This window comes from Vidua chalybeata, chromosome Z (genome assembly GCF_026979565.1).
Source record: "Vidua chalybeata isolate OUT-0048 chromosome Z, bVidCha1 merged haplotype, whole genome shotgun sequence".
Lineage (NCBI taxonomy): Eukaryota > Metazoa > Chordata > Aves > Passeriformes > Viduidae > Vidua > Vidua chalybeata.
In genome coordinates this window covers 44,914,459-44,939,432 of record NC_071570.1, presented here as the reverse complement: position 1 = coordinate 44,939,432, position 24,974 = coordinate 44,914,459, and the positions used below count along the sequence as shown (strand labels likewise).

The 24,974-nt window shown below is 42.3% G+C and overlaps 1 protein-coding gene and 1 long non-coding RNA gene across 2 annotated transcripts in view; both read right to left on the bottom strand.

The window, feature by feature from the left end:
- The window catches only part of LOC128781648 (E3 ubiquitin-protein ligase KCMF1-like), a 43,902-nt gene extending 31,849 nt beyond the window's left edge, over positions 1-12,053 (bottom strand). The window contains 2 exon segments of the mRNA XM_053931383.1: positions 11,418-11,696; positions 11,699-12,053. Coding sequence (XP_053787358.1) covers positions 11,418-11,696; positions 11,699-12,038 — 619 coding nt within the window. The 5' untranslated portion in view covers positions 12,039-12,053.
- A 4,175-nt stretch (positions 12,054-16,228) lies between these two features.
- LOC128781649 (uncharacterized) lies at positions 16,229-22,306 on the bottom strand. The gene is made up of 4 exons (XR_008428443.1): positions 21,755-22,306; positions 20,034-20,133; positions 17,145-17,249; positions 16,229-17,056 (listed from the first exon to the last, which is right to left on the bottom strand). It is a non-coding gene; the product is annotated as an uncharacterized LOC128781649 (long non-coding RNA).
- Positions 22,307-24,974: the final 2,668 nt, after the last annotated feature.

Genomic DNA, 24,974 nt, shown 5'->3' with positions numbered 1-24,974 from the left:
TGCATGAGGAAAACTAAAGGACCCAATTATTTACACACAACTTGTTTCATCTTCTTTAACCCTAACGCTTGCTCAATCCTGAACACAGGCCTTCAGGTTTCCTCTGCAGTTTCTAATTTCTGATATATTCTCGAGTCCAGGAGCTTCTCTAGTGTTTTTCAATTAACTAGAACACACTACAGTACAAACTTTTAAATTTGCTATACACTGTCAAGATCTCCAAATGCTCAGCACTGTGAAAGAACATGCAGGCAATGTCATCTTACTGATTAAGGACATTTACTGCCATGCCCTACTTCAACAAGCTAAGAAAGTGTCTGCTTTCTTGGGTAGTGGTAATATTTGAAAAAAGACATTTAGAAGGAAGGAATAATAGGTTTCAAAGAAGCTCAACACAACATTTAATGCAAGCATGACAAAAGTGTTCATCAGCAGATGATTTGAAAAACTTCCCCGAAGAGATACATCATGGTGCTTCTAAAGGTTTGAGCCTGGAGTCCTGCACCTCATTCAACTATCATCTTGAAATTATTCAGTCTTGGCTAAATAAATGTATTCTGGCATGCAAGTCCCAACAATCCATTCCTTCACTTTCTGGTCATTTTCTTTTAATTCCTCATGCTTCCACAACCAAAATATTAACTGAGCTTTGAGGCACGGTAAGAATGATACCTCACAGTAACTGGTTCCAATACTTAAGAGCTGGATAATATTCTAACAAACTATGAGATAACTATGAGATAAAAAATGAGAAACTTATTAATATCCTCCATTTATACTTTTTTTTAATGTGACATGAGTTAAACTTGAGAGTTTGTATCTTGCAGATTCTCTGCTTCTAAATAAACTTCAGACAGCAATCTGCAACAGCACATTATCAGCAGCAACCTCTACCAATAACAGTCAATTATTCAATTATCTATACTACAAGGACAAGCTTATATTCTAATTGATCTTTACTCATGTATCTTCATTTACAAAGCCATTCTTCTACAGCAAAATCTCAAACTGTTTTCTCTGCTCATCACAAATGTCTTTCAGAATAAGGAACACTGTACGTTGTCAGATCCTGTCTGCCATTTCACAGGCCTTATGGCAAACAACCTTGGAAAAGACACCTGAAGATCACAGTATCCATTCTTTCTGAATTCAGGACGGCAGATAGGCTTTTATGCATCTTTGGAATCTTCTAAAATTGAAGATAACCATTCAAGGTTATCTTCAAGGGAGAAGAGAGCTGGAAAATGTGTCTGAACTACTCCTGAGTCAAGACATTCTGCAGTTTCTACTCCATCTTCTTAAACCTGCAAGGTATCTAATTAATATAATCAACAGGTCATTGTTAACAGCAGAAATAACCAACTTTCATATGCACAGTCAGAGATCAAATTACACTTACCGACATTTTCGTCTTACCAGAACAATACAAATGATAGAAGGAAACAGGTACAGAATCAAAATCATCTGAGCTATTTTATGCACATCTAGACTGAAAAAACCTTAGTCCTTACATAGAAAGTTCTGAATTCTCTACAGTTTTGTGAAGCTTAGATGTCTTTCTTCAAAGGCATCCTTGAAATCACTTTCCCAAACTTACCTCCTTTTCCACAATTAGTCTCAAAGAGTCTCCTTTGGACATGTGAAAAGTAATACCAGCAATAATTCAGGGGGTGAAGTTAGTGGCCTTATTTGCTCTCAGGAAGTAAAGACAGAGAGGAAACTCTAAGCTGCAGAGGCACAATTATGTCAGTCCAGATGTGACCTTTGTCCCAGCACTATTACTCTTGGTAAAGTTGCTCTCACTTCATCGGTGGATCATAAGCTGCTTCTCACTACATAGATTTTCCACTTGCAGAGATAATCCACACCTCAGCTTGCATGCTGAAATACACATAACAGCTGTACACTAAAGACTATCTCAGCATTCCTGCCTACATTAAAAGCATATACAAATATGCAGTAATTCAAACATTTGCTTTGTTGAGTAGAAGTGATGTGATGGTATCCTGAGCACAAAGAAGCCTTTGTGCCCAAACCACAGATTTCTTCGAAGTTAATTTCATTCTATCATGAAAGACAGTCCAACTGACAAAGGTTTATCATCAAAACTCACAGCAGGTTAAAATTCATTCCAGGTGAACAACAATTTCTGAGCATGCACAGCTAATAGACACACATGCACACACAGAGGTAAACATGCAAAAATGTATTTCCAGTAAAACTGAATGTCAGTTCTTACAAGAATCATTTATTTGGAGATAAAGACAGAAGCTATCGACAATCACACAGTCCTTACATGACTGTATACTAAAGCATTTGTGACCTTGAAAATCATGTATGATCTATTGCTGCTGGAGCTAGGATACCTGAGATACCTATCAAGCACCCAGAGTATCACCTATTTAACAGTTCACAGCACTGCTCTCAACCAGGCATCTCCAGGATGCTGCTATTCATCTGCTAAGTTATTCTAATGTTGTTCTAGGCACACACCCAGGTGTTTATTTCTAGAAGCTGACATGAAGTTCCTCCCATAACATCAAGCATCCAGAAAGCAACTCTATTGGTTTGAAAACTGGTCTGGAAATTTCTTTAAAATTACAATCCTAATATGAATATTGATATTTTTATCTGTCACATTAATTTATACATAGATTTCACCTCATCCTTTCAAATTTTTAGAGTAAATACAGTCTCATAGAAGGAGCCATTAGAAATCACCTGCAGTTAAGAATACTGGCTGCTCTAGTATCAATGAGCTAACGTAAATAGCATTTACACTAGGAATCAACTGTTACTGAAGAGTTTTGTAAACAATGACTCTGCTCAAGAAATAATTAAAGAATACATCAGTCATAACCTAGTAAAGCTTTCACGACTAAAGGCACCTCATCTCATCAACCAACCAACAAAACCAAACCATAAATTCATCTTTGTATCTGGCTGCCTAAAACCATTCCAAAAACAGCTTTTTCTCTGAAATAAGCAAGGGCAAGTTGTGCACCGAGAAACAGCAGAGCTCTGCTTCTCGAAGAGACTTACAGAGGCAGGCATTACATTTCTATTGCACTTGCACCCAAAAGGGGTATACAGCTTCCCAAGGGGTTGTTGAAAATCCCACCCCAGAGCACTCAAAGGAGGAAAGTAGGAGAGGGAGAGCACAGCAAGGGGAAGAAAGAATAGTGACAACAAAATAAGAGAGTAAATGATAAGAGATCAAAGACAAAAAGAAAGAAAGCAAAGATAATTTATCCTACCAGAGACAGCACCTCTTGTCAGTCAAGACAAGAAACATTGCCTCCCAAAAACAATCTGGCACGAGGAAGTGGCAGAAGGGGAAAAGACCAATCTGACCTGAGGTAAGAAAAAGAAATGCAGTTATATATTTTTTTTAGAACTTTGTTGTTTCATCTTACTTTTGCAGCATATTTTTAAAATAATTTTTTTTTTTCATCTGGATTTTTGTCAGTTATGACAGTGGGATGATATAAATCAAATGTAGAACAGGATAAATAGTATTTTGATAAAAATGAGTAATTAAAGACAAATTTTAAGTAATGTAGGAACATAATATGAAGGGATAGCGGCCAACAATATATGCTAGTGAAATGTCCCAATGAGTAAAAAATTTGGAAGAAGGGAATTACATCTATAAAATTCACTGCAATGGAGTACAAGACCACTAATTTCTACCTGCAGGAGACTTTGCTGACTGCCTACTGCCCGTTGGCAAGATAAAATCTACACCTGATATCCCATGTGGACATGGGAGAAATATCAAGAGTTTCTTGTGTCCAAGTTCCAAGTTTATTGCAACAAAAAAAGTTGTACCCAGGTCTCCAACTTAAAATGGAGCGACTTTTAGAGACAGTCTCCTAGAAGCTCCAAATAAAGCAATCACAACTGAAAGAACACAAACATTAAATTCACTGCATGGTAACAAATGAGCAATAAAAAGGAACGCTCATAAAAGCAAATCATAGACTATGCCTAAATTTTTTAAAAAATATTTAAACATTAAGAACAAAAGAAAATAGAAATTCCATCAAGGGAATCCATTCACCCTCCTGCATTAACTTATTCAAACTACAATCTCATAACAAACCTGGCAGGCGAAGCAGAATCATTGCTTCCTAACATGTCAGAGGCTCTAGTGACTTCTAGCCATACTTAACAATTAGTTCCAAACTATAACAAATAACTTCAAGTGGTAGAAATAAAACCATTACCTGCCCACACTTTGGTACACAATTCCAAGGCTTCTGTGTTGCTGCCTTACAATTTTTATTTGGCACAGATCTCACTTCTAATTTTAGTAAATGACAATAAGCCACACAAAACTTTTCAAGTAGATCTGAACTGAAACTTTATACATATTTTTTGAATATGTTTATACATATTTTCTGAAACAGTGAAACTAATGAGTTTGCCTCTATGCCTCACACTGAATTCCAAATGCTTACTTCACTGTGTCAAAACGCTACACTGAGAAAAAATGTGGACTAGATATACAGAAATCCATTGCAGTAAGTTCAAACCAGACACTCAACTGATGCTTAAGGGAAAGGGACCTAAGATTTAAGATCCTTGACAGCCACATTTGAATCAGAAGTAGTTAAAATACCTAGAGCAGAAAGTTTAAGATAAAATTCAAAGCTTTAACTATTAAATCTGGATATGAGGTAGCTTCAAGAACAATCAATTAAAAAATTTCCATAATCTCATCACACAGTATATGAAAAAGCAGTTCAATCTTATTCCTTCCCTTGAATTAATGAGATTTCTTCTTGCATTTGAAAATAGAGATCACAGATTATCTTTTCTACAGTGATACCTTTCTTTCACATTCTCTATCAGCCTGAGGCAAACACCTTTTCAATTTCTTATTGCCTGTGCAATACTTCCCCCTCACACAGCTTTACCTCCTGAGTCACTTACAACACTCTGCTTGAGTTTTCTAAACTGCTCACAGTACCTTAACAAAGTTAATAATGTTGTTTCTGTAGGAGTGAGCAACACTTCTGCCAATAACTAAGGTTTTGTACACCCTTCTCCATTATATCTCCATTTTCAGAACCTACAGCTACCAAATCTGCTCATCTGTTATAAATCCTGTAGAGGGGAAGAACATATTGCATATGGAGGATTTAGCCCAAATGATTCCAGGAACAGAAACAAAATGAAAGTTCACTACCTTACTCACATTAGAATATACATATCCAAAGTATCAATCTATGGTCAGAATCTATCAGATGTCATCTAACACAAGTATATTCCTTTCTTAAAAAATACCACCTTACTCAGTGGGTGTATGATGTTCAGTAAACAAACAGGAGAGTCCCTGTTTGTTTCATCCTCCTTGGTCAGCCTGAGCCCTTAGTTATCACAGAATTCAAAGAAATTTGCACTGACTATGAATTTTCTCACTGCCTTTTCTCTGCAAGCATTTTATCTACAGCATTTCAGTGTAGCCCAAACATCAATGAATTCACTTTAGCAACACTTCTAAGCAAGATCTCACTTCTCTTGAAACAGAGGGAAACCACAGCATGTAAAGAATAAAACTCTAAGTCTGCTGAACTCAGTCACCCAATCTGAGATGCTAAAGGATAGATTTTTAAAAATTCTTTTTTCAAAGCTCACTGCTCAGTTAATACAGTTGCAGATGTGAATGTTCAGATCCCAAAATCACAAACCAGGTCTTCATAAGAAACAAATGGCTAACAGCTACCTGTGAATTCCTGACAAAGTAACTTACCTAGTAGTTCACATGAACTGCAACAGAGGACAGGACAGCTGATCCAGCTTTCCACAATAAAGCTCCACTGTCAACATCTTGGCCATCCTTTCTTTCTGTAATATCTCTATCTGCTCATTTGCTGTACACTTCCAAACACTGAGCAGTGGTCTAACATAGAGAACCCTCCTGCACAACCTAAAGAATGCAGGGTGGTGTGGAGTAGGTAATATGGAGCTGTGTACAAAATAAATATACTCAAACAATGTTGAATTATTGCTGTCTCTGCAACCTGTCTCTGGTACATCCCAATTCCTGAGCAACATTCTTCAAATATGCTGCTGTGTACAGCAGCTTCTTGAATGCATTAACACTTTTTGTATTAGTCACTGCTTTGGATTCGTATTTAACAATAATGGAAGTAAGTAAAGACAAAACAATGAACAGTGAGACCAACAACTCTCCCTCAAGTGTTATCAGTAACGTAAACATGAAAAAGTATTTGAAAAGCTTTCTTCTTTTTATTTAACATGTATGAATTTTATTTATCCAGTACCACTCAAGCAATTTTCCTGGCTCTATAAATTTCCCCTGAATCCCTTTGTGTTCAAATCAACATTTGGAAGAGAGCTTTTTCACCATTTGTTTTCTCTCTTCACCCCCACCCAATAATGTTAAAAGTGTCACAGTTCTGTTCCAATTTTCCTGCTTGAGATAGAGGCTATCAGCCTTTCAACATCAGTAGTTTATATCTGATCTTTTTCTCCCTTTTCCCATGATGGTGTCATTATTTTTTATAAAGATCTGAGAGAAAAAACTGTCTCCCTTTACAAACATTTTTGGAGGACCTTGTTCAAACTCTGCAGTATCAGCAGCAGCTTGGTTCACATAGTTTCCTAAACCAGAGACAGAACCCTTTTATTAAAACCTAGCTTCCATAAAGCCAATAAGTATCTTACCAGTTAAAATATGAATTGTTTCCAGCTCTTTTTATCATTAAATGATAATTCACTTTCCTACTGAAGTCAAACAAGTTTAATGAAAAAGCAAATTACTGTGTCAAAATATTTCCAATCACATTTACAGCTGTTTACATTTAATGTTTACATTTTTTGTGCCTAAACATGGCTCTCGCTAGTCAAATTGTCACACTAATTCATTTTCAGATACTGCACTATATCTGTAATTAGATGCTACCATTAATATACTACCATAGAGTAAAACTAACGAAGTATGAAACACTTTGCACATACAGCTAGAAAATGCTTTGAAAGACTCAAATATTAGTGCAAATTCAAAAAACCTCACCATTTTATATTATATATACAACTTAATCTGGACTTACATTCTACAAAAGAGGTCTCAGTGGCAGCAATATATCAAGGAATTTATGCTTACTCTATATTGTGAAATACAGCAAACTCCTTGTTTGGAAAAGATGCAAGCAAAGTAAGCACTGGAAGGCAGCAAGTTGTAACTGGTGTCACAGAGGCACATTTTGTTACTACATGCCACACTTAACCAATGAACCTTGAGTACTTCGTATGAAAAAGATGTAGTCTTGTTAAGTGAATTAGAAGTTTTACATGCAAAAATATATTAATTCTGCATTTTGTGTGGCACCTTTATAACTGACACCATATGAAGTATTAAGTTATGCATCAACTGGCTGAGCACTGGAGTTTGTAGTACCCTTCTGCAGCTCAAGTATGACACAGCTATTGCATCATTACAAAGAGCAGAAATTACTCTTGCTAGTTATGTTTTCAAAAAGTTTGTTTCAGATTAAGTTATATGTTTTGTATTGGGACATTGTAGAAAATATCACCAACTCAGACTCCCAGTTTTTTTACTGCACAACTAGAGGACTGGATCTAACACTACCCTTATACTAATGGTTTTCAAGTGGTTGGTATATATTCAACTCTAACTATGATTTCATTAATTTCAAAGATGAAGTTACACACATTTCTTTTTAAAAAATTACTTATTTACTTTTCCACTACAAATAAGCACTTGATTTCAGTATCTCTATGCAACACATTTATATATACACACAAAGAAAAGGAGCACAGAAGCACTGGCTCACTCCGCAAAAAGGATCTTAAAGCCAGAGAAGAACATTTGGAAAGGTCATATGATCCTGACAGCCACTGCTCTCCCCTCCTACTGTGTTACCAACATCCATTCACAATTTACTTCAAGTGGGACTAGATTACCTACAGACCTTTACTGATTTGTAAGAAATACTGACAAATGGGGACCTGCAAAAAAACCCAGCACCTGCATTGCTGACAGCTCTTTGAAGCTTAAAGACTACCTCCTTTAGTGAGAACAAGCAGAAAAGGATGGTACTGGGTCTGGGAGTGAGGCACAGAGCATGAGAGATGGAGAACTAAGTGATGCAGGTGATATGGAATGGGGAGCCCTCTGGAGATCCCAGCTGGAGGGAATTTGAACCCAGGCCAGTTAATGCTGTTGCGACCTAGTTCCACAAAACAAGTTGCAAAAATCGTCTTGTAATGATATTCCTAGAAGTTGCAATTCTTGATTTTTCTGCTGTCCTGGGTGGTATCTATTGCCAAATAAGAGAATCATTGCCACATGTTCACAAAAAGACATAACCTGTAATACGCAAAATACCTTCTCATAAACTTTCTGGAGCGTAACAAAAAAAAAAATTACCTACCTGTTCCTTGTAGGCTGTCAAATATTACACCACCACATATTCCTCCACAGAGGGGCTAACCCAGAGAAACACAGCATATTGATCCTAATAAAGGGAACAACATGAATACCAAGACCAGGGAATGACCTCATGTTGCATTCTACAAAACCAAAGGCTAGCCTCTTAACACCAAATCACAGAACAAAAATGTTTTTTAAAAATTAGAAAAGCCTAGCAATACTGAGAGATATGTACTTAACTCTTGACAGCATTACCAAGGAAGTCTCTTGAACATTGAATAAACACATTAAAAAAAGCAACACTAATTCAAATTCTAGTTGGTGTCCATTTTCCTGGATTTGGGAGAAACAGGAGTCTGGACCTCATGTGTGAAATGAAAGCGCAGTGAAAAGGAAGGCTGTGGTGAAACCTTCTGTGAAGGATAACAACATCTCACTTTTAAAAAAACAGCAACAAAGTCAACTAACCAAAATACCCCAAACCATTGTTTTGTACAATTTATTACCCCAAAGAAGCAGTCAAGAAAGCCCAATGGAAAGTAAATCTCCATCAAATCCTTTACAGACTACTCCGAGTCCCAAGCCTTTCGAATTCTAACTTCTCCAGCATTTACACATCCAGATACATACTTTTCCACCATAAAACTGGTACAGCATCCCGATTCTGTCAAGAAATATCAATAAATCTTGTTTGTAACTTTGTTTACAGACCATTTTAAAGAAAATACACAGAAAAAAAATTAACATAAATATGATTAAAGCTTGCTTTTTCTCTATACCATACTCTTCCAACACAGCCATCCCCAAACATAGTCATAACGGATCAAAAACGGTCAGCTGTGAATAACCTTGCACAGTTCTGAAGGAAGAATTACTTTTCTTTTTGAGTATATAGTTTCTACGGATTTCCAGAGTTCTAACAAAATCAACCCCCAAACCTCTTCTCCATAAAGCTGGAAAACCATCCCTCCCATTCTAATATGTGTTATTCTATCCCTATAATTAAAGTTGCCTAAAAGAACGTATCTGAAGTGAAGAGAAGAATAATTGAGAAATTAAGAGACAGACTAGCTTTTAAAAAAAATCACAAGAATACAAGTGGTAGATGTCATCTGTAATCTCACAGTGTTCTCGTGGTTTCAGGAATGCATTGTTTGTTCAGTCACATACCTGAAAAGTCTACGTCCAGGATCCAAAACTACCAAAACTCACACTCACTTACCAATTAGGTAATTAATTAGGCAATTATCTCTTTTTCTAAGTAGGTGTGTCTAAATGAATCAGCTTTGGAAAGAGAATATTAAGCCCAATTTCATTAACAGTCACTCCTTTTAAAAATACCAACAAATATCAAAGACAGGAAATAGAATTTTCCCTGCTACAAACATCTAAGAACTGAAAGGAAAATTCATGCTATGGTTTCCATAAGAAACACACAAGAAAACCTACTTTCAAATTCTATTTTAACAAAAAGACAGGGCTGGAATGTCTTTTTAACACATATCACCACTTCTTATAATAGTCTATGCACTTGTCACTGAAAATCACTAAAGAACAACGTATGATATCACTTATCACTATAATAAAACTTGCATAATTTTAACCTGTTCAAGTTAGAAAAGCCTGTATTCCACTACTGTACATTAAATAGAGTATTTTGGTACATGCATGACAGCAGATACTTTAAGATTGCATAATCCTACTACACCACCACCAAGAGCAACTTTGTGATCCTTTCATTTCAGTAAAAAACTGCATGTTTAACCATTAAAAAAATCCATCTTCACCCTACTGGGAAAACATGAAGGCAGGGGGAGGAAGGGGAGAAAAAAGAGCAGTCTTACTAAGCTTTAATTTTAACAAGTAAACGACAAAAAAAAGTTAATAGATTCAGGGAAGACAATTCTTTGATAGAGATGCACATGTATTTGCACAAACAAAAAGTCTGCAAAATACTGCAACACACACCAAAAATCCATCACGTATACCACATTGCCTAAAATCAAGCTACTAACTAGAAGCCAGCAGTATGAGCCACAAATACCGAATTTTCCTATGTTTCTGTCAAAATGTTTTAAGATTAGATGAAACAGAGAAATGATAAATTAGATAAGAGCAAATAGAGATAATACTGAATTAACAATGCAGAAAGTTACCTTTTCAGATGACAAACCCTGGTTTTATAAAATACTAGTTCAAATGCTTTACCCACTGGTAAACAAGCACGAAAAAAACTGAGCAAATTTCTCTCCTGGTTTCATACTCCCATCTTCTTCCTGCAGAAATTCCTTTCTTAGCTTCCATCTCTTCCTCTACCCTGCTCCTTCGGACTAACTACCCACTGAACTCCTGCACAGCGGTAAACACAGCGGGACCAGAGACAAGCAGCACTCAGAGAACACGTTTCTCCAGCGGCCTCAAAACAAGCCGCTACTTTACCAGCACCGGCCTCCTCGGCCGCAAGGCAAAACCGAAGGAAAACGGGCAGATCCTGGGGCCGCCAGAACACAAGCCACCCCTCTTCAGGGCCAGAGGCAGGCTGCCCGCACAGTGCTGCCCCGGACCCCGCTTCCTCAGCACCCAGGGGGAGCCTGGGGCGCGGAGCCCGGCGGGACGCACCGCCGCGGCGGCCGACACGTCGGCAGGGCCGCTCCGCGCCACCGCCCACCCACGGCGGCCGGACCGGCCGGGGGCGCCGCACCTCGCTCCGCCCGTCCTTCGGGCGGAGGAGCGGGGCGGCTCGGCTCCCCCGTCGGCCATACCTGCGGCCCCGGCCCCGCCCGGCGGAGGCCGCGCGGCGAACGGGCCGTACCGGCCTCCCCCGCTATGACACTGCAGAGCGCGGCCCGCCCGCCCGGGCCTCTCCTTCCTTCCGCCGCTGGGCCCCGGGCCCCGCTCTCGGCGGCGCCATGATGATGATCGGCCCCCAAGGCCGCCGGGCCGGGCCCCACCGCCGCCGCCGGGAGCGCCCTCGGCGCCCCGCGCCGCTCACCTTCATGTCGGGACATCCTAGTCCAGAGACGGCGGCCCAGGCCCGTCCCGGGGCTCCCGCGGGCAGCTCGGGCGCCGCTGCGACCTCGCCCCCCAACGCCGCCCCGGTGCGAGAGGACAGGGGCCGGGGCTGGGCCGGGAAGGGGGCGAAAACACAAGAGGCAGCGAGGAGCCGGCCTCCCTCCTCCTCCTCCTTCTGCCTCGTCGCTCGCCCTGCGGGGGGCGGATCCGGTGGCAACGGCTTCCCGGGCGCCGTGACACGGTGACTCCGGGCCCCGCTGGCCCCGCCTCCCGCGCCGCTCCGCCCCTGCCGCACCAGCGACAGCGGCGACCGCGCTGGAGCCTTCCCGGCCCCGGCCCCAGCCCCTGCCTCTTCCTCTTCCTCTTCCTCTTCCTCTTCCTCTTCCTCTTCTTCTTCTTCTTCTTCCTCCTCCTCCTCCTCCTCCTCCTCCTCCTCCTCCTCCTCCTCCCGCCCCGGCCGCGCTGCTGGAGGAAGAGGAAATTCCCCGGCAGGACGGCGGCCCTCCCGCGCGGGCTGCCGGGCCAGGGCGGGCCCCGCCCGGGGCAAGGAATCGGTGGAGGTAACGGAACCCAGCACCGTCCTGACCCGAAGGACACGCATTAATCAGCTTTTTTAATGTAAAAGGAGCGGAGAAAGAGCGGCAGAGAACAGCTGGGCGCATGCCCTGAGGCGGCGTTCCGTCACTGATGGCGTTACTCATTCTTTCAGATTTGGGGAGCAGCTACTCCAGGCACAGGGCTGGAGTCTTCGTGGAATTTTTTTTTTTTCGGGTTCTGCCTGTGTCAGGCCTGCAGAGGACAGCCAGAATTGTTCTTCAGTTAAACTCCAACTCTGTAAAGAGGATGCCCACGGTGTGCCATCTGTTGTCCCTCTCACAGAATCACAGAATTGCTTGACTTGGAAGAGAGTCACAAAGGTCGTGAAGTCAAACTCCTGGCCCTGCATAGGACCAGCCCCATGAATGACACCATGTGCCTGAGAGCATTTTCCAATGCTTCTTGAACTCTCTCGGGCTTGGTGCTGTGGTCACTTCCCTGGAGAGCCTGTTCCAGTGCCCAACCACTCTCTGGGTGAAGAACCTCTCTTTAAAGTCCAGCCTAAACCTCCTCTGACAAAACTTTATGCTGTGCCTTCGGCTCTTGTCAATGGTCATCATAGATAAGGAGATCAGTGTCTACCCCTCCTCTTCCCCTCATGAGGAAGTTGTAGAGGGCAGTGAGGTCTCCCCTCAGTCTCGTCCACGATGAACAGATCAAAGGACCTCAGCCACTTCTCACATGGCTTCCCTTCAAGGCCCTATACTCCAGACAAGTGTGTTAGTCTATCCACACCACGAGGACTTTTCATCCTGTTGTTGGTTTCCTGCCACTTCATGGAAGGACACCAGTCTTGAAACAAGTGAAAGACCTGCAACAGGGCCATGTTTCTTGCCTGGTTCAGATGCACAGGGCACATATATCATGCATTTTGTTTTTGCCTTTCTTACTGTGACTTCCTGGCCTTTCCCTAGATTCCATCCATGCTAACAGCATGGATGCAATGTATCTTTTTTACCTTCTCCTACCTGCATTCATTTTCTCCAAGTTTTCCATCTACTGTGCTTAATGGCATTCCTTAATGTTTTCCCTTTGCCAATCCAACACCTCTATCTTCTCTACTGGCTTACACCACAACTCCCTTATGTCTGCCTCAGCCCAACAATTCTTAAGCATTTATGTTCATGAAATATCTTCTCAGTCTGTTTCAAAGGCCATGAGGGTCCACACCAATGCAGCTTAAGTATCAAGGTGCTGGGAAAGGCAAAAGTGAACCAGAAGGCGTTGAAAGGAGGAAATGCCAACCTCATTCCTGGCACCACCTCACTCCCATGCCAATTGCATTTTACAGCCTCTGCTTGACACCTTACATGCATGTGCATTCTTTGTTCCTGGTACAAAGGTGTTCCTGGTTTCTGACCACCTGGTTCACTTCCAGCTTTCCTTTAGCTGCATGCAGTTTCATAAGCAGTGCCTACTGAGACGATAAACTGGATCTAAAAGTCTAAAATTCCAGTGTGTTGTGGGCATTTTCAGTGGCAGCAAGCAATACCTGTGAATTGGATAAGCTGTAGGGGAAAATGGAGATAATTTTGAGAACCATTTTGATGGGAGCCAATGACTTCATTGCTTATGAAAGCAGGCAGACAGTCAATGACCATGCAAAAAGGTTTCAAGAAGTAGACCACAGATGACAAGAATCTGAGGAGCACCTTGCAGCTGTCATAATACTCACTACCAAACTATGAAACCATGTCTCGGAGTGTTTGTCACCAGTTTAGTTCTGGTGACAAAGCTTTGCCTATCCTGCCAGCATTTCACTGCAACAGTGCACAGACTGGAGCAATGAGAGTAAGACGTATTTTACTACTTTATTTTGTCACCAACAATTTTAAATGCAAATGGCAATTGTTTCACCCTGATGCAAAATACAGACCACCAGTTGCTCCCTTTCAATTCCTAGAAGAGCAAGCTAGTTTGCAAGCTAGTAACTTGGCTGGATAGAGATATTTAATTTCTGTGAGAGACTGTGACTCCTCCTGAAGATAACTTTCCTCTCTCTGAGCACAACAATGCTGTATTGGCTGTGCTAGGCTTTATCCTGTTACAAAAGAGCGACCTCCCACAAGAGCTTCTCCCCATGCATGCCAGGTATTTCAGTGGGACCTGGAAGATTCTGTGCTTAATCTTGGAAGCCCTTGATCTAATAATTTTGTTTCTCTGCACTTCAGTTAAGAATCAGTTCAATAAACTTTCCTCTGTTAAGTGTTACTTAGATGGATATCCCTTGAGTGCACATAGTGCCTCTTCTGTGGCCCATTCTCCATCTTTGTAGACTTGAAGTCCAGAATTAAAACTGTAATCCTGTTATTATTTCCTGTTTTCTTGCCTTAAGGCCTGTATCTATACCCAAAGACACAGTATAGAGGAAAGTCTTGGTTCTTGAAATTATGTTAGAATATGCCTGCACGTGTAGCATTATATACAGCACCTGTGATATATCCTTCAGTGGGAATTTTGCTGATTGTCTCTTCTGCAAATACAGCAAATACTGCAAATATAAGATAACTAGGCTCTCAGTGATTAGGATGTGGCAACTCTATCTGTATGTGCAAAGAGGAATTTGAATGTCTTTTACAAGGTCATGGCCACCAGTAGAAAATATTTTCTTAGCATTATCGTGATAATTAATAACCTATACTGTCCTGGTTTTGAACAATACTGTTTATCAAACCCACATGCTGTTATTCCACAGGCAGAATGAGAAAGAATTTTAATTAGGTTTATAAAGTTTTGATGTGGATGAATCTTTCTGCTTCTAAGGAAGGAGCCTGCTATAATTGGGTTTCTTACTCTTTCTCTCCCATTCACCAGAAGAATTTATAGGTGATACTTCCTCTAAAGCCACAAGGAAAAACTTCAACATTAGTATCTTCCCAATGGATAAAAGCAAGCTGAGAAATAACATTTTTTTTACCGAAAGTCACTCAAGGTCAGAGACAGACAAGGGATTAGAGACCCAGTTCTCACAGCTAATTAGGCCATTGGATAAGGCACAGTGATAAACAGAAAAACTGATGAATTTTCCCAACATATAATAATACTATGATAAAATTTGTGTCTGAAAGTCATAAAATCCTCTGAAATGGGGAAGAAATGTTTGTGTTCCTTTGCAGTTCCTTTTTCTGCCATTGTAAAAAGGTTGTCTGGAATAGACCAGGAGAAGTTCAACCACTGAACAGTGGTCACTGAACTTTGAATTGAACAGTAACATCCTAGAGCAGAACTCCTGAGTGTTAAAACTGTTACATTAGGAGACCCATAATTGTCATTAATGCCCTCAGAATTTTTCACTCTTTTATAAACTACTGAAAGCTCCCTGAGTCTGTGTTTTTAACTTGTTTCAGTGCTATTTCTAACAGGCTTCATCAGTTTGAGGAACGCTTTACTTTGCTTGAACATGTCATTACCAAGGCTAGGCAATCCACTACATGCCACAGTAGCTCCTTGCAGGTTTGGTGGTTCAGGCTCACACTTGGAACTAAAAACACTACAATGGTACAAAACTCACATATATTGGTTGTTTGCTCATCAGTAGATGCATATGGAACTGTGATGCATACATACTCAAATATCAAATGTGTACACTGGTGCATGCCAAGGCCTTCCACTACACTTTATTTTCTGCTGGTTTTCTGCCTCCTTTTCCTCAGTAATGGTTCAACATGATACAGAGTTGCTTACTGGCTGTGTTCAGCATATGTAAATAAAGCTTTTAAGAGAAATACAGTCTTGCTGCTTTCTAATTTATGAAGAAAGCCCCAAATTACTTGATTTCTCTTACGTTCTGTTTTACTTTCTGTGCCAAGGATGCCTGGTTTTCTGGACAATAACGGTCCAGAAAACACAAGGGACCTTGGGATTCTTATGGCTGGATTCTAGGTAGGAAGTGGTATTTCTACATAAATAGCTCTTATGAACTGAATTCTTTCATGTTCCCAGGCCTGCTTATGGTGTCTCACAATCCACCTTGAAGTGTCCAAAGCACTGGAACTGCACAAGTGAAACTGTAGGAATTAGGAGCACCAGACATCTTTGCTTAGTGAGTCCCATTTGGAGATTTTTCAGTGGAATACAAGCATCTCACTGGACAAGAGTGGACTTGAAATTTTAGCAGATTTTTTTCCCTTGCATGGAAACTGTACTTGACCTTAGAGCTATACTTTGCTAAGCACAACTAAATATACTATAAAATTCTCATTATCAGTTTAAACTTTTATTAGAAGTACTTCTTTTGAATGCTGGACATCACTAGGATGTGCAATGGAAATGCTACACTGCTATATCCATAATTTACTGGCAACCAGCAGTTGCAAAAGCCGTTTAATTTCTTCAGACATAAAGTCCAAGAATAAATTTAACATCTGTCTTCTTTCCTGAGCTGTGGTGGTGCCTTTTTTTGGTCTTAAAATTGAGAGCCAGATGTGGTTAAGGGATAAAGGGTTTTTATCTCCAATTGCAAGGCCTCTAGGATGTTTGGTTTTCTGGCCTAACAGAAAACCAGGACTATGTTAAGTTATCAGATTTAAGGAATTACAAGTATGCATATAAAGAGCACTGAGGATACATGAAAGGTATATAAAAGAAAAGGCAAAAAATCATCATGGCATCAGTGGCATCCCAATATTCACCTGCACATACCCTGAAATCACTGCCACTCCCAAGCCCTCTGTAACAGATTTTGTACAATACCAGAGTCCTTTTGCGAGTTGGACAGGTGGCGTTAGGAGATTAAGCTGATGGGTACTTGTACACAGCCAGACATATGTGTGCAGGCACAGAATTCTAGTATACTGCTGTTCTTTTCCTTCTATCAGCAAGTGTATCTGGACTTCAGCAAAATGAGGAATTGCCTTGTTGATCTCCTCCATTTTGGAGTCTTCATTCAGAGGTTACCCCAGATCAGTCCTTCACTACTGAGAGCTTTCATCTTCTCCGCAGTCAGTTTTTGATGCTGGTTAAGATACCAGATGTTGATAAATGCCCCAGCTAACTCCTTCTCTCTGTCTTTTCTGACCAAACCTTTATGAAGAATTTGAGCCAAAACAAACACTGAAAATTTATCAAATCATCTGTCCTCTTACAAAAATACTCCAAACTGACTACATACCCTTGTAATGGCATGACTTCAGTAGGCACACTGTTCTTACAGGACCTAAAGTCACAGCACAGTCAGAAATAGAAATGGCTTTTAAAAATTCTCAAGATTCCAGCTCTAGAAGAGGACAAAGAAAAAAAGAATTTATCCTTTCTTGAAATTACTTTTTCTGTTCCTTTGGAGGTTAGCAATGAACAAAACAATAATCCTCTACTTGATAACCACAAATGTTGCCATTTTGACTCCAGTCTGTGTGAATGAATCAGAAACACAGCATCCCAAGCACTGTTCCCACAAAGAGGAGATATCAGGGATGTATCCTGTGTACTTACAAAGCCTCTTTTCTGTGAACAGGAGGAAGCAATTAAAAAATTATCTGCTTATCACCATAAAAACTCCTCTGCTGCTCAGATGTGTTTTCTGCATGTATTTCTCAGATGCATGCTGTAATACTGGTTTACGCTATGAGCCAAGTTTTCATTACCCTCTGTTTTTTTTGGCTCTTTTCTTCCTATCCCCTCTTTCAAGTCAACACCTACACTTATTCATAAAGAATTCCCTTATTCAAAGGGAATTCAAATCATTGAGTGATTCTCTTCGACCTTTTTGAATGCAGCTCTATGCTTATTTTTATAAGCACTGGATACTGACATACAGGAGAAAAGCTACTCTTTGTAAAACTTGGTGGTTATCTTTGGATCCATACACCTCCATTTCAGTACAATTCAAGATTGGTACCTTATGCCCAGACTTCAGAACTCACTTGCTGAATCTTATGATGTATGAGATGCTATGATGAGGTGATACAATGCCAGTCTCCAAAATTGGCCTCAGACTTGAGGAGGTTGCAAGGAGCCTCCATGGGAGACTCCTTTTCCATGAGGACCCTTGTGAGCAAAGGGGCGCTCTAGAACTCACTGCAAAATCTCATCAACTCCAGGGTTATCCAGGTTAAGTGCAGCATGGCAATGCCTGGGGAAGCTTTTGTCTGCATGGCTTGTGTCTGCTTTGCAAGCACAGTGCTGAGAAACTGAAAGCAGGTTGAAACTCCCACAGTGTCAAAGAGACTACTAGCACTTGTTGGAATAAGGGGAATCTCTGTGTACACCAGGAGTTTTCAAACATATGAGGACATGTAATTTCCGCTGTAAAAAAGACTACTATAAAGTGATAGCTGAAAGCTGGCATTGTGGGATACAAAACCCAGGTTTATATGGGTCTTGTCTTGGCCATGGCTGCTAAGTAGCAATCCTGCAGTAAAATGGGTTATATCTCATCATTCTCTTCTTCTTGTCCCTAGAAAATTTAGCCTGCATGGCTCAGACAAGCATGTATCTGACAGTGTAGTAGCACTTAAAAAAAAAAAAAAAAAATTAGAAACTCAATACAGTTAACCTGGAGAGAAAAGAGTACTCTTACTTGAAATGCACAAAATTGCTGTGTGTGCCAGGTGGCTCTGTCTGCTTCTGCAGCAGGCACCTATACTGAAATAATTTGCTGTAATATTCTTAGCTGTTTTTAGGGATGCATGACTAGTGATTTTTGCTTACCCTTTCCCAGTCATCCCTCATTTTCCCCTTTTTCCTGCAATGAAACTAGAGAAAATTTGAGTTCCAAATGCAACTTAGCTATGTCTGGGGCACCACTGACAAACAGATCTTATCCAGTGTAGGAATCCAGCTTTTGGGGTTTTATCCAGACATGCCTTCTAGCAGTAAACTAGGTCTTGCCTAAGGCATATCTCCTCACATATTTTCCTCTGAATGTCAGAAGCCAAACAGTTTTCTATTCTCACTTTACAAGTTTTAAATTTTTCAGCTAAGAAATAGTTTGAAAATTGATAATTTGAAAATGTGTTTCTAAAACCAGGTGTTTTTGGTCTTCAGTTGCCCATGTAAATACTCAACACTCTCTCCCTTTTATTGTAGCCTTCAGCTCAAGGCAGGATCTTTGCAGGTTAGACCTCAAACAAATTAGCAAGATGATTGGCAGTACCACTCAACTGGTATCAGAATGCTGGAACAGTGCTCAGGAACCCTCCACACCTGCTCTGTAGGTACCTGCAAATAGTCATTTGGACTCATTTTGCAGCAGAGAAACTGTTAGTGCAAGAGGCAGCCAGCAAAGCCAGTGAGCACCATATGCTATTGTATACAGGGATAGTATGCTCTCACTCTCCTTTAGTAAAACTGGGAATAAAACTCATATTCATTGTGTGTCTGCAAGCCAGAACAGAAGCAGATGTGTTCAAGCACCTGGAAAGAAAAGGAGGTTATCTACCTGCCACCTTCTTATCTTGGTAAGCAGGCTTTGGCAGAAGAGGGAGCACAGAGAATGTACATCAAGGATACACAGATCTTTTTTTTTCCTTTTCCTCCTTCTGAAGCTTCTTTATAGCAGCACAAGCACTTACTCAGCTGGTTTTGGATCTGTTGGAGAGATGACTTGGACGGCAGTCAGGGCACATCAGAAAACCAAAGAAGTAAATAACTAAATAGACCTACCCAAAGTAACCCAAACCCAAAAGAATAAGAAGCCCAAATACAAGACGTCTTATGCGGTCATAAGATCACAGCTCATGAGCAGTACTGCAATGACAGCATTACACCTGTCACCCACCTGTTTCAGGTGTGGACAGAGGTACCAGAGCTAGCATAATGCCTGTGGGAGGGGGTAATGGTAGCATATCCTGGGAGCTCAGTGCATACACACAGAACAAGCAGCTGCACCTGAGTCACTCTGAGTGCTCAAACTGGCTTGGCTGAAGTGACACAGGGCATTTCTTCATTCACTTAAAAACCCTGCACTGACAACTCATATGACTCGGTTTTGAGAAACCAATGCGTGAGAAAGAGAAGTCTGTCTTTGACTTTCTTTAGCAAAGTTTTCAGTCCTGCTTACCATAAAGCAAGGAAACTGCTTTCAAATCTGCAACAGCATGCTTGGCCCCCGTCCTCCTCTGAGTTCCAAGAAGCAGGACTAGGTCATCTTGTCCTTCAATCTATATTCCCAGAAACAACCAGCAATGGCCAGCATTTCATTACAGAGGGCCCAGAGAAATTTATCATAACAAGGCAGGCTCTAGGGCACCAAAACTTTCCAGCTTGTGAAAATGTATTAGGGTAGCACTCTGATTGGAGGCATGTCTCCAAAAGATGTAAACGGGCCACAAACCCCAAGTTCTGAGCAGAGAGGTTTAGTCATGGTGTTATTTTTAGAACACCAGGACTAAATAGAGTCCAAATCTGTACAAGGTGTCCAGTGTCAGAGGAAACATCATTTCTGTTAACGAGACATTGCTCTCTAATTAACACCAACATGAAGATGACCATTTAGCCCCTTCCAGAATACTTGTGCTTGATGCTTGTGTGGCGCTATGTATTGAATTACCAAGCAGCTGCTCTTCCGTGTTTAATTAGCATGTGTGAAAGTAGTGATGTTGCACGGAGGAGGTGGTGACGCCGCTGCTTTTCCGGCACATCAGCGGCGCCGATGGGCTTAGGGGTGTGCGTCACAGTGTCATCTAGTGGCCAGTGTCCACCTTCTCGGCTGGGCGACAGGATACAGCAAAGATTCTAATCCCCCAAGGCTGAAATCCTATGTAGGTTTTCAGTGCTTCTTCAGAGACAGTGATGGTGATATACGTCGTGGAGCACAGTCCTATTCCCAAGGGGTTTCATTAGACGTATGATGTAGGCATCAAGGCATCCTGAGGTGTGGTTTTTAGCTAAATTTGGTGAAGCTTCTAGTAGCTCATCATAGCACCTACTTAGAGAAACCTAAGTAAGTGTGTGCACCCTCAGTTTTAGGTGTCCCATCTCTCCGTAAGTCCCTCATCACCGTAGCCCTGCATGAATTGGCAGCTAGCACTGCAATGAAAGTGTTTCATGTGGAGGGAGTGATTAGTGTGGTAAGTTAGAAAGGACTCTTTGTTCATCAAGACAGAAAGGAGAAGCCTTGTGTAGATAACAGAAAACCAAAAGAAAAGCCTTGTGTAGATAACAGAAAACCACAAGACAGAAACTAGCTAGTATGTTGATTAGTTAAGCTGATTGTGTAACTAGAACTTAGGCGCATATAACATATAACCTTATATGGAAAAGACCATTACAGGGCCGTGGACTTTCACCGAAGAAGAAGAGAAGAGCCTTCCTCAAAAGACCACCAGAGAGTAGAAGAAGACCCCCTAGCAACAGAGGGCGCAAGCGCAGAGTACACCCAGAGACACTGCGGACATGGAAGAAAAAGAGTATAAAAAGACTGTGGGAAGGGGGAAACAGGGTGAGCCGTTTGCGGAGCGGGCACTCCCCGGCTGCACCCAGCGCTGTTTGCTTGCCATTACTTGCTGTAATCAATAAATTTCTGATTGACTCTTGAAAGGCTGAACAAATTATTCGCCTCAATTTATAACAATCTGGTGCCGTGACTCGGATAAGGGCTATCTGTTGGAAGCTCCTCACGGGGGGGCACCCTTGCTGCCTTGGCAGCGGGCCCTGCTCAGGAGTCTTCCCTCTGAGACCCTTACCGACGAACCCAAATCTGGTGGCAAGCAAAGAATAGCCGGCAACCCCTTAATCTTTGTGCACGAAGTCCTGGGCGAAGACACAGGACTGTGTAAGTACCTTTCAGTGGTCCTTCGGGGCTACTGAGGTTGCCCCGTTTAAAGGGAACGGGGGCCGCTCGGTTGGGGTTGGGATCCTGGAGTGTGATGAGTGAGACGTCTCTGTGAGACGACGTGAGTGTGGACCTCATAGTAGTGCGTTTCCCACACCCGGCGACGGGCTGGGCCACGAATTGAGGGAAGCGTAGAGGTGTGTGTAAGAAGGCACTCCGGAAGATGGGACAGAGGAAAAGCAAGCCCTCTGGTCCCATGGGTGGGGGAACCCCTGTAAAGCTTCCCCAAATTCCTCCAGATAGCCCATTAGGACTAATGATTAAAAATTGGGATGCCTTCCCCTCCAGGAAAGGAAAGGACAAGGTGAAAATGGTGCACTACTGCATAGAGGTTTGGGGAGGGAAACAAATAAGAGGAGACCATTTGTACTGGCCAGTGTTTGGCTCATTTGAGGATTGGATATGTCAGGCTTTAAATATTTATGTGAATTCTAAAGAACCCTTGAACTCAGAGAAAAGTGAGTACGCCTCCCTCTAGATAGTGGGGGAAACTCACACTAAGTTGTTTGCACTTAGTACTAGGGAAAACAAGAAAAGATTGAAAGAGGATACAGACCTACCCGATTCCACCCCTCCACCACCACCTCCCCCCCCCCCCGTTCTCCTCCCCGGAACCTTTACCCACCCCTACCTCCACATTCACCACAACATCCTGAGCCCTCTGCCCCGGTACAAGATGACTAGGTACAAGATGACTCGGAGGGGGATGAGTTGAATGTTGAGCTCCAGGGGAATAACCAGCGGGTAACTAAAAGCCAGACTAGGAAAAGGCGGGAGGACCTCCCCAGCTGATAGCGCGGCTCGGGGAGGGAGAAATCGCGATTTCATTGTGTTGTGTGTTGTGTCCCGATTGCAGTGTAGTGTGTGAAAGTTTCAGTGTGGTGTGTCTGTTACGTCTGGACGTGCGTGCTTGTGTGCGTGTGTGCGTATGTGTGAGTGAAACGGTGAAGCGCGCTGCGGCGTTACTAAGATACAGAGACGCGGCGCGGCGGTGCTGGAGAGCGCATGCGCGGGGCAGCTCAGCCCACACTACCTGATAGAGCGGGTGGTGCGCATGCGCGGGGCAGCTCTCAGCCGCACTACTTGCAAGAGGGGGTAGTGCGCATGCGCGGCACGGGCTGTCCCTGGCGAGCGGGGGGAGCGCGGCGCGGGGCTTAAGTCGGGGCTTGCAAAGGTGCTTTAGGCGCGGCCTAGCTGGTAGCGCAGCGGGCGCGCGGGCACAAGCCGCAGTTTGGGAGCTGCTTTGAACGCCGCTAGCTGATAGCGCAGCTAGATAGTGGGAGCGTGGTACAAGCTGGGAGTTGCAAGCACCGCTTACAAGCATTGCTGGTTAGTAAAGGGCTTGCAAAAGTAGCCAGCGAACCCGGCTGGGCTAAGAGTTAAGTGTTTGTTGTGCGATAGCACTGCCCTTTAGTGTTAAAAGCTGTCACTGGGAGATCCTTTGCATTACGGGGTTTGCTGTTTGGTTCTTGTTACAAGTGAGAGGCGATCTGCCCACAGTGGCTGCAGAACTCCAAGCCCGGGCCAAGGGAGCCCAGCCTCCCAGATAGGCTCTCCACAGGTGGTGTCACCTTGAACCAAGTCAGTCTCTTCATCCATCAGGGGACTGGGTAGTCATAGAGTGGGAGGACAGAGAGAGAGACAGAGTATTCTTGGGAGGGATATACCAAAGTTCAACAAGTTGCTATCTAGCCTTTGACTGGCAACAACCACCAGTTGAACGGGCGCTTAGGAACCCCTTGAGGTGGGGTCTGGAAGGGGTAATCCCCTGCTTCGTGTGTGGATTGACAACCTTTTGCTAGAAACCAGACTGGCACACAGCTTGGGTTCTGCTCTGATGCTTGAAGTGTCAGAGGAAGTGATATTGTATTTCATATAGACAGAGATCCACGTGTCGTGCATGTACCCCTGAATTGCCAAGATACTATAACCCAGGGGCTGAACAAGCAAAGTGTGAAATAGTAAATTTAACCTGTAGGAAAAGCCACCTAGTCCCTGAAACCTGAGTCGTGTTTGGAGAAGATTGAGAAAGGATAAAGGAGTGGCACAGCCTTAGCATTAAAAGGAAGAACTAAGGCAATTTTTTTTTTCTCCTTTTCTTTCCTCCCCAGTAGTTTGGATTGAACCCTTAGGAGTTTGTAAATTTATGTGGGACGGGGCGGATAAAGGGAGGATGAATGTGTGTGAATGAGAGGCGGGCTGGTTACCCCAGACCTGCTAAGCGAGAGCGGTAGTCTCCCATGCTGCGTTTCCGTCTTTTTCGTGAGAAAAGCGGCCAGTAAAGAGACGAAGCGAGTGATAAAAAGGGTGAGAGAACCCCCCCGGGGAAACCGGGACTGGGTCTCAGAGAAAGAATGGGACCCCTTAGTGGGGGGGGGGGGGGGAAATAAAAGGTAATTAATTAGGGAAAAAAAAAATAAAAGGTAAAAAGAGGGTTTTCTTGGCATAATCTATTGGGGAAAAATAAAAGGTAAAATGTGTAGGAGGGGCCCCTAAAAATTCTGCTGGATTGAGGGATAAGAATACCCAAGAACATCCAGGATTAAACCTGCTGGGCTGAGGGATTAACATTCCAAGATCACCCAGAATTAAGTTTGCTGGGTTGAGATATTAATATTCAAGAGCACCCAGGATTAAGTAAAAATTTTGCCGGTTTAAGGATAAGCCTGAGAGAATTTGGGGTTAGGAACAACACAGCTGGATTGAGGGGTATCCGAGAACACTGGGACTGGCCAGGAACACCTAAAAGTGTAATAAGTGTGTTGAAAAATAAAAGGTACCTTGTTGTTGTGATTGTTTTGTTGTGTGTGAGAGTAAGTGAAAAATAAAGTTAAGTGAATGTGGACGAATGAAAGTATATGTATGCATCCTGCCCTGTTAGGCAGCCTCACTGTGCTCCCCTAGTGTGACCAACAGACGCAGGTTACAATCTGATAGACAAAAGGAGACAAAACAAAGAAAAGGGAAGGGATTCCCTAAAAACCGCAGTAATTAGCCCCTAAGGAGAAAAAAAAAAAAAAAAAAAGGTTTTCCGGTTTTCCTTTTATCTGTAGCTTATATTGGAACACTCAGAACTGAAAACGTTCAATCAAATATTGCTTCCATTGATGAAGTACTCCCGAAAGGAGTAGCCATGAGAATCCTGCAAGCTATACATGATAAAACCCA